Genomic DNA, 16,360 nt, shown 5'->3' with positions numbered 1-16,360 from the left:
TAACTGAGATTGTAAAAGACACTCCCAGTTGGATATGCCTTACCACAGGCTCCTACCTATCAAATAGCTGGACTAAGAGTGCATCAGAGAAATTATCTGACAAAAGCTGAAGTTTGCCTCCAACACCAGAGGCACCAGTTCCTCCTCCCATCAAGATACCTTCAGGCTGGCCAGAGACCACTGATAATGTCTAAGCACGCAGACACAAGCCTGAAATGCTTTAGAATGGGCTGTAACCTATGATTTGTTGTTTGTTCCTCCTGGTATTCTACAGTTCAGTGCACTTTGGAAATGCACTATGGGCACTGCACCAGCCATGTTGAGAGAATGTATCCTACACACTGATGTGCATGGACACAAGTGTGAATCTATAGATACTTATTTATAATAAGTAATAATAATTTATAATGGTTCAGTTAAAAATTGTCCCCAGTGCTTGCACACAGAAATAAGTATGAATTCCACATGAATTGTATAACTAAAACTTGAAACAACTTAGTTACCAGGAAGTCACCCATCACTTTCCAAGCTCAGAGATTTATTTTTGAGTAGTTCAAACAAGACAAGTGAAGTACTAGCGTTAAAAAGAAAAGTGGCACATTTCATCAGCACTTTTATCTTTTCAAGCTACTTTATTCTGAAGGGACTAAGGAGAAACAGTAGAGCCCAACAGACCAACAAGTATCTTCCAGTCCCTCGTTACCACCTTGTCTGTCAATATGCCCAGTGCTCCATGGCTCACTCCAAAGCAGAGCCCTCCTCATCTGAAAGTACATCTCAGAATTGTAAGTTTAGCAGTGACTAAAGAAATCCAACCCTTTTTAACACCTACAGCATTAACAAATGCTTCTATAAAGACATAGGAGGAAAGGTGCTTTGGAGGACTTCCAACAACAGAAACAAGGTCACTTGAGTTTTAGCAGTCCTAGCTTATCTTAGCAATCTTGTGCTTCTCTCTGATATGACACTCAGTAGCACAGTCAAGATTTATCTTTCATTTGAAAAAATAGCAGAGTGATTTCCCACTTACTGTTTGGTATAAGGAAAAGCAGGTTCTATTTGCAATGTCTGCAGTCAGGCTTCAACACCCTTGCAAAAGACCCAGACTAGTGCATTACCCAAGGTGAAAGTGTGATGATCTTAGCCAGATAATTGGTGTAGATAAGGGGAATGGAAGTGTGTAAGAAAGGTAAGAAAGCCAGAAGTGTGGCGCATAGCAGAGTTTAAAAGCAGACCTAACTAATCTGTAACAGATCCAGGTTCCACCTGAAAAAATGATGTCTATTAGACCCTTGAGAATCAAGCACCCATCTACCTAAATATCATCCACAGATCAAAGTAGAGAGACAAGCAGATAAACTTCCCCTGTGCAAATGGGCAAACATTGTAACTCATGGGACATGAGTGACAAAATCTACACCACAGCTAGGCAAGGTGTAGCTTTCTTACTTTGGGTGGCTGTATGCCAATAATCATCATCTAAATTAGTCTTCAGAATCATGATCTGAGACACAGAAAACAGGAAAGCACCCAACATCATACACAAATCAAATCCAGAATGAGGCCCTAGAATCAGAATTACAGAATTTAAGCTATGGCCAGACAGATAAAGGGAATCCCACCTCAAATTGCAAGATACTTAGTGACACAGAGAAGACAGAAATACAGAACAAGTTCCCCTCTCCAATAAAAAATACAAAAACACTATGCCCAGACTCATCTACAAGAGAAATTCTGAAAGCCACTATCAGCAAAACACAAGGTACAAGTTCGGGTCTCAGTGCTTTAGCTTGTGGCAGCAGAGTAAGAAGTACATAGATTTTCTTTGGATCATTGTAAGTGTGATTACATCCAAGTAATCAAGTAATCAAGACTAAACACAGGGCAAATCACAACCTGAAACAGTTAACAGAATCTGGTCAGAGCAAGTGCAAAAAATGTCATGAACTGTCCTACCTAAAGGAGACAGAAAAATGCCCCTATCTTTACAATATTTTTTATTTTAATTTTATTGCCTTCATCTCTTTCCATGCTGTAACCTTACATACTCAAACAATAATGGAATAGGAAGATGCCAAATCCTTACCTGATAGCAAGTAAGATGCAGAAATTAAAAGACAGATGTTAAAATCTTTACCAAAAAAGGGCGTTTTGCTGCCACAGTAACAGCCACTTTCCATCCTGGTTTGGAAAATGATACTCTTTCATAATGAAACTCAAAGCATTTATACTACACTGGAGAAAGCTCTATTTATTCTGAGAGTCAGAAGTGATTAAATCTATTAAAAGAGCCAGTTATATACAGTGAGTACTTCCTGATATAACTGTATAAGACATATATCAGAAAACAAAATCTCCAAGGAAATTAATGCTTTAAAATTTAAACAGAAAGGTTAAGTTTATAATGAATGACAGTAAGAAACTGATTCATCTTCCTCACAAGTCTCCTCAATGGATTTCACATGAAGAATGAATGTCACAGTAAGTTTCCACAGAAGTATGTAGATGACAACACAGAACTCACTGTTTTCAAGAGGTAGATACAAGGTTTAATAGGTGCAAAAATGTCGACTTCACTCAAGAGTGGTCACATGGGATTCCATGTACAATGATATAAGGAGATTGCTTCCACTATCCTGTTATCTTTTCAGTGAATTAAGAGTAATGTTAGTCAAGATAATGACTTATGCTTTTACTTAAATGGAACAATCTTGCTATAAAACTAATTCAGGGCTTACACTTAAAATAATGGTTTCACTGGTCAAGAAGGCATGATTCATCCACTCTGCCAGGTGGGAAGAGGCAATGAGCTACTACAGATATTACTGGTCTAACCACTTTGGAAACAGACACTCATTTGAGTAAAAATCCTTTAGCAGAGAAATCCTGAGGGTTAAATCCACTGCCCATTGACATTATTCAGTTTCAAATGACTGAGCCTTCAGCCATTTCAAAGAGCACTGTGGAATGTGGCAGTGGACAAGCCTTTCACAGCAAGCTCATCTCATCCTAACTGCTGCTAAAAACACTGTAGGAACTCAAACCTGTACAAAGGTATTAGACTTCAGTCCACACTGCAAATGCCTTAAAATCTCTTCCCATGAACAAGACTCAAATCCCATTGCATGCAAGTCAAATCTGATTACACAGGCTGGGTAACAGCTGTTCAGGAGTCTCGCACTATGTTCAAACCTTTGTAAGGCCATGTGAGCAGCACAATCAGCGGCGGTGTTGACGAAAGATGGAAAAAGAGGTGTGTTTACACAGACCCATGGACCCTCCCCTCCCCAAACACATCTCCAATGCTTTCAAGTTCAGGATTCCTCATGCAAGTAACAGAGCGAGCAGGTAAAACACACCCTACACTTCCTATAAACAGTGGACTGATATGACAGTTCGTGAACAGGACAAATACAAGACTCTGCTGAAATCAAGGCAACAGGGCCCAGATTCAATTTCATCTACTGTATTCTCCAGTTTTCACGGCTACAAAGCTAGATAAGTCAACTTTTTAGCAAGGGACTAATAGTTGCACTGGAAAGGACTCAAGTTTTTCTTCTTACAAACCTCAAACTTACGCAAACCAACTTGCTGCTTGCCTGTGTTTGGACTTTCTACTTGACTCTGATTCCTGTGTCAAAATGAGCAGTTTTGTTTCCAAAGCTGCTTGTTCGGTGACAGATCAAAGTGACAAGAGGACAGCTGCCAACCTTAAAGCTAACACAAAATGGTTTTGGTCAAGCTGATCCAAAAGTAATTCTGAACTGATAAAGAAAACTTAGAAACTGACTGGATTCCATAGTTTATAAAGTACAAATAAAAGGGCAACCATAGTTACCAATTCCACTTATGATATTGTGGTTTTACATTTTCACACAACAGATCAGTTTGCAAAAACTTTCAAGGACAAGTGCACTGAGCCTTGCAGAAAATGCAAAAGAGAAAGCAATAAGGGCAGTGACATACATGTGGGTTTTTTATTTCTGTATGCAATGTAATGTTTAGGCACGTTGTTTGGGACGCCTTCTAAAATAAATCGTTGGCCATTGTTTAGAATATCCTTTTGGCTTTAAATACTGGTCAGGAAAACAAGTGATGTAAAAAATAAATGAATTTAACTATTACAGAAACAAAAATGGTTTTGCGTCTTGAAAGTGCAGGAGTATTTTAACCCTTTCACCAGACAATGTGGCAATATACAGAATATTGCTTCCGTTTGTTTGAGAAGGCTGTTGGAATTTTACACTGACATAGAAAATTATAAATTACACAGAATTAGTTTCCATAATCACTATATATATACACAAACCAGCTGTGAAAAAACTGGTTTCGAACATACAAATAAAAGCCTCACACAGATCAGTACAGTGAAATTACCAATTAACATGCTCTGCTGCCAAAATTTGTATTAAAAACACTATTTACTTTTAAAATGCAGGTACTGTAATTATATTAGCAGCATGAGCATTTCTTTTACTTGACTTGTCTAAAAGGATTATAGCGTTTTAAATACGCAGATTGTTCTGAAATGTTCCATTGTATAATGCTTGGTATTAAACTAAATCTTGGTGAACTGTTTAAAGGCAGGTGAACCACTTAAAACACAACAAGCCATGTGCACTCCAAATATTCTAGTGTTTCACCCAGAAGGTATTGTTTCAAGCAAACTAGACTTAACAGAACATATGGCTTTACAGTAACATCAATTTGTCAACTAAGCTGTTGCAATAAATACTTTTAAATCTCTACCAATAGACTTACATTTTTTGATCTGTTTTGAACAATACAGAAAACAATTACCAATTAAAAAACCTGTTGTAAAATGTTGAACACCAAAAAATTCTTATTTAAATCACTTTTGTAAGCTAAACCAACCAAAATAACATTTATAGGGCATTTCAGTTTCAGAAAAAACATGAATTTTCTTTTTCTTTTTTACAAGGTGAAAAATGTAAGAAAACTGCTAAATACTTTGGTCACACTAATCATCAAATAGTTATGTCTCAAATACATTAGATTTTTGTATTCACTTTTTTATAAAACTATTCTTACAGCCATTTTAACTATAGTAACACTACTGTCATCATTACATGGGTAGCAGGATCTTATTTCACAGGCCGCCCGTTATTTAGAACAATACAATATAAACATACGCAAAAATTATTGATATTTCTCAATGTGCAATATTTTTACACTTATGAATTTCTGTACAGTGTCTTAAAATCTAGAATATAAATGTTGCTGGTCCTGATTCCTTGCGAAATTAGTGCAGCAGTGACTGGCTTCAACAGGGTCTAGATGATATCCTCAAGAAACACTCAAACACCTGGACATCAGTTCTTTCTCTTCAGCCAAGGTAGTAGACATCACATATCATACAGGGCCATTAACAGATGCCTCTCCTAAATGGGTGTGTTGATCAGTCCTAAGAGGCCAAAAAAAAAGAGATGTAAGTACACAAGAAAGATTCAAAGCAAATCTGGGTAGGTGCAACAAAAACCAAACCAAAAACCAACAACCCCAGATCGTGTGTAGCATAACCCATGAACTGAAGGAAGGAAACACGTGCTAATAACATGCTCGTCCCAATTATCTTCTGCAGTCCAGCATTTCTGGAGTCCTTATTTCCTAATTAAGCATAGCACTCAATTAACTAAGCACACCACTGAAGAATTTGTGATCTTCATTAACTGACATAAGTGATCTCTAGAGATGTGGTATCTCAGAGAATTACTAATAAACAGCACATTTTTGATACTTATCCAAATCTTATTCTGTGAGGCAAAATGTGATACCAGGAGTATGTAAGGTTGCACTGGACAGCCAGCAGCTAAGACACAACAGGAAAAACAATAGCATCTTAAAAAGTTGCTTTAGTTATTAATCTAATCTACAAAGAGCCTTTCACAAATACGTTGAATGTCAGTTCATTAGGATGAAGCGCTCATGAAGTATGGAAGAAAATGGAGAGCAAACCTACAAGAGTGAAAACAGTAACAGTATACACATTTCTAGATAAAAGTTTAGTGTCAACATGGGCTCAGTTGCACTGGACTGGCACAAAGAGATCAAACCAACACATGAGGACATTAAAATATGAGCAACAGAGGCAAAAAAACCTCAACTTCCATTCAGTGCAAGTCTATGGAATGCATCTGAAGATTCTCTAAAAGAATGCAAATACTGCTTGAAACTACAGATGAGGAAAGTTACCTGTAACTCCTGTTCTCTGATGGTGGACATCACAGAGAAGCCACTCTGGGGTCCGTGCTCTACATGCACATGACCAGCAGGAGCCCCCTAGCTAAGTCTTTGGCTGCTAAGCTCTAAAAACACTTTTTAAAAAACATATGTCAACATTAGAGAAAAGACAGACAGAACTAGATAAAAGCAAACACTTTTTAGAGAAACCCAGAAGGTAAGAAAGCAATGTTGCATGGACAGGAGGTGTGACAATCTGCACAGCCATCACTCCCTTATTAACTGGAAAGAAGTCCATGACAGAATGAGGCTCCTAGCAAGATTACTCCTGCTAGCCACCAGCCAGAGACCTACCTAGGGGACTCCTTCCACTAGTCACACATACATGGAGCCCCAAAAGCACCATTAGGTTTATCTTGGTATTGATCCTGTGCTTATGAGGATCTACTGCAACAGCCACCTTTAGAGAACGTTCTGAGCTTTGCTGAAGTCAGCAGGATTCAGTGAAAGGAGTTCCATGCGATTTCCCACCACCTAAAGGCAGTCTAGCAAACTGCTAGCTCTGAGGACCCTCTGTTGCTTCAGACAAGCATCTTTACTCAAAAGGTAATCATGTAGTACCCAGGGACTTCTTTCCCACAATTTAATGCTTATCAGCATTAAGAAAATACTGTCACCTTGATAAAGACAGCATCTCTAGGAGACACTGTGAAAGAGTTTTTGGGTTTCCCCACCTTAAGCATGCAGGGCTGGTTTTCCTGATTAGAATCCCCTTCTTGATCAAGTTTGAGACTTATGCAGAGCAGGAAGTTAGAAGAAAGGACCTAGTTAAATACTACCTCATAAACAAGTCTTAAAAACCAGAATCTAAATTTTTCAAACATGCTAACGTCTTTTTAGTCTATACATAGTATAATCAGAACATGCAGTAGAGTACTGTGCATCAATTCACTATTCTAACTTGGTAACACTGTCACAAAACAGAATGGGGATATTTACAACTCCCTGCAAGAAAAATAAACCTTTGATGATTCAACAGTCTTAGAATCAACTGAAAACTCAACTTGTGAGAATTTAATAAAATAAAAGCAAGCACATTTTTAGACTGAGCTAAACTCAATCTCTTTAGACCAATCCTATTAGAAAAGCATACAAACTGCTATTCAGAGAATTGAAAACATCCTTGGATGCAGTTACCTCTGCTCTGGACTGCTGTTAGTAGGCTGAAGACCTGAAGGGACCTCTTCTGCAACCTCTGTATTCTCTTCTACTACATATTTACAAGAAGGATCCTGCGAGGTAGTCAATTTTCCTTCCTCACTTAAAAACAAAACAAAAGCAGAAAGTTATTTAATGTATTTAACTTTGAAGTTTATTTACAGGGAATTTCAGGCAACAGGAGAAAACTCAAACAGGTCCATATTTCACATGCAAATGGATTTTTAAGTTATGATTGCAACATGAAGATCAAGCACATGGCTCTAGACTTTACAAACACCTAACGATGCACTGGTGTTTACATCCATTAAAACTTGACCGGATAAAAGGGCAGGAAACACAGTGATTGCAAATAAGATCAGAAAGGAAAAAAGGAATGTATGTGATGCCTGAAGTGATAACAATCATGATCCTTTACTATACGTACCGATAGGATTTCAACACTCTGAAGCCAGAAGTATGCAAAAATGGAAGAAAGTATAAAAGAAATTCAAGATTCCCTCAGAAACGGGCATTAAAGTCTGTCCATTAAACATACCAGCAAATCATTAACTCATCACTATCTTACACAATAAACTTCCTAGTGACTCCACAGTGAATACTATTTATGGTTTATGAGGTACAAAGACTGCAGCCCAATCTACTTCACAAACTTCCTCTTCTAGACAAAAATAAAGTTCAGTGAAAAAGCTGTACACTCACACTATGTAAGACAGTATCATGTAAACCAGGCAGCCTCAAAAGTCATTAGCTAGCGAATCTTCTGGTTTGCCTCTAAACCCAAACTTTTCTCTCTATTCCACCCTCTTTCAACTCAATCACACCATTATGAGCGAACTAAAATACAAATTTGAGCATATATACCTGCAAGAGATAGTTATAAAGTAGCTCTGAAGTAGACAAACATCAATCTTATACCTCTGTGGCAACAAATCTATTTATTCAAGAAGTGCCAATCTCCACTGCTGGTTTTCTTCCTATTCTCACAGTTCTCCTTTCCATGGGTCCTTTAAATTTCAATGAATCCTTCTCTTTTCTCCTTCTATCCTGCAGAGCCTGCAAAAATACTGTCTTTTGCATTGCAATCTCTCATCAAGTTTTCCCCATCTAATCTCCCCATCTCACTTGCCTTGATACCCTTAAAATTCCTTCCAAATAAAATACTTGTCATCATCACCATTGAAAGTGATGCCCTAGTTTTTTTTTTTAATTTTTCCTACTTGCTCTTTACTCTGAACTAAGTTCAGAAATCACATTTTTGTCCTTTGCAGCTTCCCACAAATTAACTACTGAGCTTATAAATCCCCTCAATGTTGACTTCAACACCATCAATTTTCTATTGACAGAAACCTAGCTAAAGCTGAAGTCTGGAAGCATCCACTTTGAAAGGCAAACAAGCCAGAGGAGGACTTCTCACTACTCAAAATGCCCCTTAATTTAGACCTTTTGCCATCAAGTTGGTTTAAAAAATGCCACTTGAACACTGACTCACTAAGAAGCTGCACATCTCTATCAGTGTAGAACAGTCTTTACATTTAACACCTCATCTTTGAGCCCCCTTGTATGATACTTTGACATTTCCCTTCCAAATCAAGACCCCAGAGTCCCCATGACTAGAAGTTTTCAATATGCAATCAGACAGAGAGCCCGGTAATCTCATCTGGGGTCCCTTTCCCACAAAAGATTGGATAAGCTTTCAAGGTTCCTTCTGACTGGGGCAATTCCATGGTATTGCCTCCCTTTGCACCCCTATGTCCCTTTAACTACAGTTCCAGCAGGTAAGTCCATGAATGTAGGCAGGAACTGTCACCAGATGCTGCCTCCTCATGTTAGTTTTTGCACCAGTATCACAAGTCACACAACTTGAAAGTGCACGTCAGCTAAACTAGTTTAAGGGGAAGTTTAAAGACACTCATGGATAACTAAAACAGATTTGTAAATGTCTAAGAGTGAAGACCATGTAAAAGCATTGTGCAAAAGACAGAACATACTGGAGAGCAGACACATCATTTACTAAATCAGCAATGCACTGTGGATTGCTTCACATCACATCAATCTGCACAGAGCCCTAACACTTCTCTAAAGTGCTGTGGTTCATTCCTCTATCAATGCCATTTGATTTAGAAGCACTGTGCACTCACAAATTTTCCCCCCTCCGTGCTGAAAGACCGTAAGAAGTTAAGTCACTGGGATAATCAAAAGGATGGAATCAAGACTAACTGAAAGCTGTTTGGTTTTCAAGGTCTATTCATTTTGGATGGTTCAGGAATTATCTCCTACCACCAACGAAGTAATTGATTTAAACAACAGGTGATGTAAGGAGTAACACTGGAAAAGTTTCTTATCCTGGAATCAACTTGGGGCTGTTTTTTTTAAGCAACTTCTAAGATACACAGATAATTTCTTTTTAGCTTATAAAGCTAGAATAGGGACAGATACTAGGTAGTTATTCTAGAAGAACAAGAAGAGGGCTGCATGTCGAAATGCTCTAGCAATGTGTTCCAATTTGCCAACATCAGGGTGGAGGCGTGACAACAAAGGCAGGACAGCTTCAATAAAGGCAAAATTTTTGCACGTGATACTGTGTGTAGCCTGTTTCCCTACATAAGTATTTGATACTAAATGGAAAACATTTGATCATTAAATCTGAGATCACAGTATCTTAGTAGATGGGATGAAGTAGACAACACTGAAATGTGCTTTATTCTCATAAAAGGATCACAGTGTTGATATACATACAACATAGAATTTGACTGTGTTGTGAGACACTTATTCCTAAACCTTTTCATCAGAAGACAGGAAAATTAGGAAGTTATTCTTCCAGTTATTCTAGAATTCCATGTGCCACCTGTAGTCCAGAATAGATTTAACACTATCATGCATACCACCAACAGTGATCACCCCAATGTCTGATTAGCTACACTCAAAAGCAGTGCCTGGCTGGTCTTCAACATCTGTCTTCCATCCTCCTGGATAAGAAGAATGAAAATCCAATCCAAACCTAAGAATTCTGTGCAAAATTTTAAAGGCTTAGTTTTGATGTGCAATGTTAAAAGAACTGTACATGAAAAATGCACAATAATGTGCATTAGGGAAAAAGCTGACTCGGTCTTCTGCTAATCATCTTCCACTGAAACTACGGTTGATAAGTAAAGTCACAAGTTACAGTAACTAACTAGAAGTCAAATTTCAAAACAATTACTTTGAAAGGTTTCTAGTTAAAGCCTCAGGAATTATAATTTAAAAAGAACTCTGATGATACAGTGTTCCATCAACAGTGTTCTATTTCCATGGTGGGAAGACAATATACATGCATTCTCACCTTTTGAAAACGGCGGTTTCAGTTTTAGCATCTACAGTTAGGCTCAGTGTCTCCTTCATGCTGCCATTCATGACTGTCTCGGTTACCTTGTCTGCATTTTCCACATCATCCTCTCCATCTGAGCTGGCCTCCATAGCAACACTTCCTGGGGCTGCAGGTAGAAACAGAAGTAATTTAGTACAAAGCTGCTTATGTTTCTATTTCATGTGCAAGCAATTAAGCCAATATACCACAAAGAGTATTTTTGCAGTTTTGCACACTTCTCGAATTCTGCCTTGTAGAGAATATCACCTTTCTGCAGGTGCCACACAGAGAGCGTAAGTATTGCTTACAGATGGCCTAAGAAAAAGCCACAGTTTGTAGCTTATTTCCTTTTGATATAATAGTTACTGCAACTTATTGTTATTTTGCCTTAACAAGGCCTTAGTAGGATTTTGTCTTCTGTACAGTCAAATTCATGACAAGTCTACATAGTACAAATCTGACTCTAAGCTTCCAAGTACAGACAGATCCTTGGGATGTCCAGTCTGCCTGGACTTCTCACCTGCACCTCTTACTCTCTCTGGTAATAACAGATACAAAAAAATGCTTATTAAAATATTTCTGTCCTTTAAACCAGTTCATACATGCAGAACAAACAATTAGAGCATGCATAGTAAAGATGGCTTAGAAAGGCATGAGCAGGAAGGAGAAGTTTGAACACATTGAGGCTACTGGCCTATTGCCACACAGGACAAGACTGGAGGCTACCATTCTTTTTGGGCATCAGCTCAGCTAAATGCATACACAAGTGAGAAACCTTCTAACAGAACAAACTTTGTTTCTTTGTAATGCTTTTCTGTTCATGTTCTGCAGATTTTTTGGAGGTATCAGTAACACTGACTCTTGTTTTAAATTGGAAACTATTTTAAATAGTTCGTAAATTCTTTGAAGAGTCACTTTTAATACCTGTCTGAACAGCACTGGACCCAGAGAAGAGTCTCTGGAAATATAAAATTTTGAAGTTCAGGGAGATTTTTCTCATGTACAACTCCTACAATCGAGCCATTTGCATTTGGGAATGCAGTTTACTTACTCTCTAGCTGTGTTGTCAGAGTAGGGAATGCAGTTTACTTACTCTCTAGCTGTGTTGTCAGAGTAGTTGCATTTGAACTCAACGGATCACCTGGATCTGTGTTTGTTTCCATTTCCACAGGGGAATTACTTCTTAAAGAGTCTTTTGAGCTTCAAATAGAGTAAAAAAGTGTTAGAAACATTTCTGAATAGCAAAATGAAGTGTTCTTAAAACAGTATTAATCTTCTATAAGGCCTAGAACTATACTGAAATTTATTTACAGCAAGTTTCTTTCTAAGAGTGCTGGAAAAATATGCTAAATAGAAGTTTAAGAATGCAAAATGCACCAGAACCAAGCTGAGGGTGTTTGACGGTCATTTTATTTTTACTTGATTTTGTTACACTACCAGTACTAGTGGAAATGTCCCTGCTACCTAAGGCATACATGTATTACCAGCTCCTTGCAGTGTTTCCAAGTATTGTTAACTGTTTTGCTAAATGCATTTTTCCAACTTGATAGTTCTCTGTTGAGACTGCCAGTGCAGTCATGAACTGCTATGAAAGTCATTTCACTACTTGATTTTATATACAGTGTCGCTACAAGTTTTTCATTCTAATGAAACTCAGATGACAAGATTTGGCCACTTGAAAAAGATCTCACCATTTACAGAACATCTCTTCTATCTAGTTAGGTGGCAACTCCAACTCTTGATTTTCTAGGCCCTTAATTTGACCACTAATTTACCTGCCTCAATCATGAAACAACACTGTTTTACACTGGAAAAAATAATACTTTTATATCTGAGCTGTTTTAATGCCCAGACAGAAAGTCAAAAGCCAAATGTATGAAAGCAAAGTCTTCCAATATGAGAAGGAATTAGTTCTTGACTGCCAATATTTGGCAACTCAAAATTTACATCTGTTTGATTAGGTACACAGACAAGACCTCAGCAGAGTGTAGAGTTCAATCCAAAAAAGGAACAGCGTTATCTTGAGTGTTCTCAAAATCATGCAGAACTACTTAACCTAGTTATCACAGCTGCATAACAATATGAAATTAAAAAACCCAAAACACTAGTACTCACCAATCCTGGAAAGGGAGATCAGACAGACACATGCTGTGTAAGAACACACAGTGCTCTTCAGACACCTTACATACAGCAGCAACACACGCTTGTGTAGAGATGGACACCCCAAGAAAACCAAACTCACCCTGAATAATTAACATTCTTACCTCAAAGAGGACGTGAAGTCAGAAAAGGAAGCCCAGCCAGTTTCTTTAGCTGGCACAGGTGCTTCAGTACTCCACACAGCAGAGCCAACAGAATCCAGACTGGCACCATGTGCAGTCTCCATGGGTACATCAAAGTTTGCTGACCAGTTAGGTGCTGAAAAACCATCATGAAGTTCATCAGGAACAAATTTCTATACAGAGCATAAGTGCACATATGCCTAACACACTGATTCTCTCTATGTACATTCCATAAAGAGAAACAAGATGCATAACTAAACTTGAAAGGACATGCAGAAAAATCCTGTACATCCTGTTTAAAAAATGAATGTATTCCTAAAAGGAAAATTCTGCCAGTAAGGCAGAATTTCAAGACAAGTAATTCAGAGTACTCCGCTAAAAAAAAAAGTTTATTTGAAGAACAAAACTAATAAAACATATGAAATCACAAGTACAATTCTGTTTTATCCTTTAAATTAACCTCAATATTTGTTATCATTTTTCAAACTAATTTCTATAATAATGAAAATCATAAAAGTTTTCATCCCTTTTTCAATTTCTTCAAATAATTTCTCATGCACTAACACCACTGCTAAGTTTCAGAAAAGTTTAAGGCTTTTTACAACTTAAAATATTTATTGATATTTTAAATTTGGGAGCAACTGTGAATAGCATCTAATTTAGGATAGGTCAATTCAAAATACTTCACCTACCCAAGGGAAACATGTTTTTCATTAACACTTACATACAAAAAAACAGGCTGAAAAGGAAGCTCTGACTAGCAATTAGAAATTCCAACCCAGGCAGATATGGGAGGAGACCCACATGGATCAAAACTTGTTTGACACACAGATGCCAACGACACCAATCTGACAAAAGAAAAGAAAACCCTTAACTTTTCCTTCTAATTTAATTCCTTACAGTCTAGATAAACAGAGGGCTTTTACCTACAGACATTTCCAGTTTAACAAAAGCCGTTTAGTATGACTTGAATGTGAAAACTTTTCAACCTATTACATCAGTTAAGAGTCTTCTGATGTGTATCTTTCATTCACATTTGAAACTAGAACAATGGAAGTTCACTTAGCTTCTGTAGGAAGTCTTCAAAAAGAGCACTGTTAGACAAAAAGCTGGTCTGAAAGGCTTCCAGTAAAAATACCATCTTTTGGGTTTGGATAGTAACATATTAGGTCTTTGTAGGCACTCAGTATTTATAGATGAGTCTTTAATCCTCCCTTTTCTGACTACTCCTCCTTTTTAAACTTTTGATAAGTAGAAACATGAATTTTTGAGAGAGTAAGTAATTTAAGACACGTAAGGAATTCAAACTTCCAATACATGCACGCTCTGTGGCAAGTGGGAAAGACTACTTTAACGTAGTTGGAATAAAGCAGTCAACAAGAAACTCCTACAAAATCAGGCTGCTAGATCTAACAATTCCCTATAACCCAAAGCAGCAGGGAAAAAAGCTACGTACGTTCACTTAAGTCTACTTCCATTTTGTCCTCTGTGTTGGTGTGGGATTCGAACAAGTCTTGTTTATTTCCATCCTCTTCTTCAGAATCTGTACTTTCTTCACTGTCTGTACTGCCCGAACTTCAAATACAAAGACAGAGTTTACATTCTGTTTTCAGTATAACACCCTGGGCACAACAAAATACTGCAGAGTTTCAGGCTAGAGAGAATTACAATTATTTGACAGATTACTTGAGGTATAATCTTTAGTTCTTAGTATTGCCCTCATTTCTCTCTCAAAGAAACAAGGTTTAAGATTTCTCACTTGACCACATGAAGAGGCTTTCAGTAGATATTGAGGGAGGCAGCATAGCCCTATGCTTTGGGAACTAGATGCTCCTTCCACTCAATGTGTTTTCCTTTGTTCACAGCCATACTGGTACTGCAGTGAGGACAGCAAGGTGTAATAGAGGTGTGGAGCTGGGCTGCCTTGTCCAAAGCAAGGACAGCAGGGCCAGTTTAAAAGCAGAAGGAAAGACTACACAGCAGGGAAAACTCAAACCAACAAGCTATGAAATCCAAAGTGCATCTTCTGCAAATTATGGCTGGTAAACAAAGCACTAGAGCCACATCTCCACTCATTTCTCCACAGAATAGAACTAGGCAGTTATGCTGGACAGTCAGAACTAACAGACAGAAACAGAGGACAGGTGCATAACTGCAGGCTCACTACACTGCTATTTGGATGACAAACACCCTTCTCACCTGGAACGCCTCTGGGACTCTGGTGCAAATGCAATGTGTTTTTCTTCCCAAATGTCTTCTTCATCAGAGCCACCATCATCAAACTGCTGTATCCGCTCCTTACAGCATGCCTCAAACAAGGCTATATTGCCCTAAATGCAGCAAAAGCATAAAATCCATATTACATCAGTAAACATCTTGGAAATACATGACTATTCTGAAGAGAATCTTACGCATTTCTCTAAAAGCAGCAGAAAACCCAGAATGTCTTAATTTAAAGCTTCTCAAGAAAATATGCAGTGCTGCTTGTTTAACTTGGCTACTAACAAGCTGAGTGGATCAAAGAACACTTAGGAGCTTCCATCATGTTTTAAAATGGGATGTGGCAGTGACCCCAAAGAGCCTTCCAGATAACCAGAGCACAAAAAGCTTTATTTTCTGTAGTGGGGGATCGTTTTAACTCAACCAAAAAATAATATTGAAGTTCAGAGACTCTGTCCTTACTTTCCTGTCATTACAATCACACTGAAGATTTAAATAGCTTCTAATCATAAAATACAAGTGTGCAACATGCACAAATCAAATCTAAGCCCAATCCTCAACACAGTTATACAAACTGGAAGCAATTCGGCTTAATACTGATCAAAAAGAAAAAAAATAGTGTCTTCCAATTAGCAAATCTCATTATATGGGAAAATGGTAGGATAATTATTTTCCAGTGATTTCCACATAAAAGGAGTAAATATAACCACTGGCAAAATTCTGAGGTCATGCTGAAGTTCAAAAGACAGTAATTTTTCTGGTAATACTGGAACACATACTTACACTTTCATTTGTATTGAGGGTAAAGTTGATGTCCGAAACCCGATCAAAAGAAACACTAGAAGAAAAAAAGATATGTAGTCAATAAAACGGGATTTTCTATTCTATGAAGACATTTAATTTCTCTTTGGTTTCTTATTTTCAAATAATCTAAAAATAGAACATAAAAGACAAAGTAGTCTCCAACACAAAACAGTCAAGATTACAGGCCAAGGAGGCCTGGCATTCCCCTGATTTTTTTAAACTGTTAAATATTTTCAACAAAAACACAGAATATTGTCATCTGCAGTTAGGTGCAAAGATGCAACAAGCT

At 37.7% G+C, this 16,360-nt stretch overlaps 1 protein-coding gene across 6 annotated transcripts in view; it reads right to left on the bottom strand.

The window, feature by feature from the left end:
- Positions 1–3,789: 3,789 nt before the first annotated feature.
- The window catches only part of PPP6R3 (protein phosphatase 6 regulatory subunit 3), a 50,956-nt gene continuing 38,385 nt past the window's right edge, over positions 3,790–16,360 (bottom strand). For 5 of the 6 annotated variants that reach the window (XM_063398292.1, XM_063398294.1, XM_063398291.1 and 2 more), the window contains 8 exons: positions 16,051–16,105; positions 15,247–15,377; positions 14,504–14,622; positions 13,030–13,183; positions 11,859–11,965; positions 10,742–10,892; positions 7,399–7,521; positions 3,790–5,425 (listed from right to left, as the gene is read on the bottom strand). In XM_063398292.1, coding sequence (XP_063254362.1) covers positions 5,374–5,425; positions 7,399–7,521; positions 10,742–10,892; positions 11,859–11,965; positions 13,030–13,183; positions 14,504–14,622; positions 15,247–15,377; positions 16,051–16,105 — 892 coding nt within the window. In that variant the 3' untranslated portion in view covers positions 3,790–5,373. Of the gene's footprint in view, positions 5,426–7,398; positions 7,522–10,741; positions 10,893–11,858; positions 11,966–13,029; positions 13,184–13,771; positions 13,896–14,503; positions 14,623–15,246; positions 15,378–16,050; positions 16,106–16,360 lie in introns of those variants that run through there. The other variant, XM_063398297.1, reaches the window with a different exon arrangement.

The sequence above is a fragment of the Prinia subflava genome, chromosome 5 (genome assembly GCF_021018805.1).
Source record: "Prinia subflava isolate CZ2003 ecotype Zambia chromosome 5, Cam_Psub_1.2, whole genome shotgun sequence".
Lineage (NCBI taxonomy): Eukaryota > Metazoa > Chordata > Aves > Passeriformes > Cisticolidae > Prinia > Prinia subflava.
The sequence above is the reverse complement of the archived record's forward strand: the minus strand, read 5'-3'. Positions and strand labels throughout refer to the sequence as shown.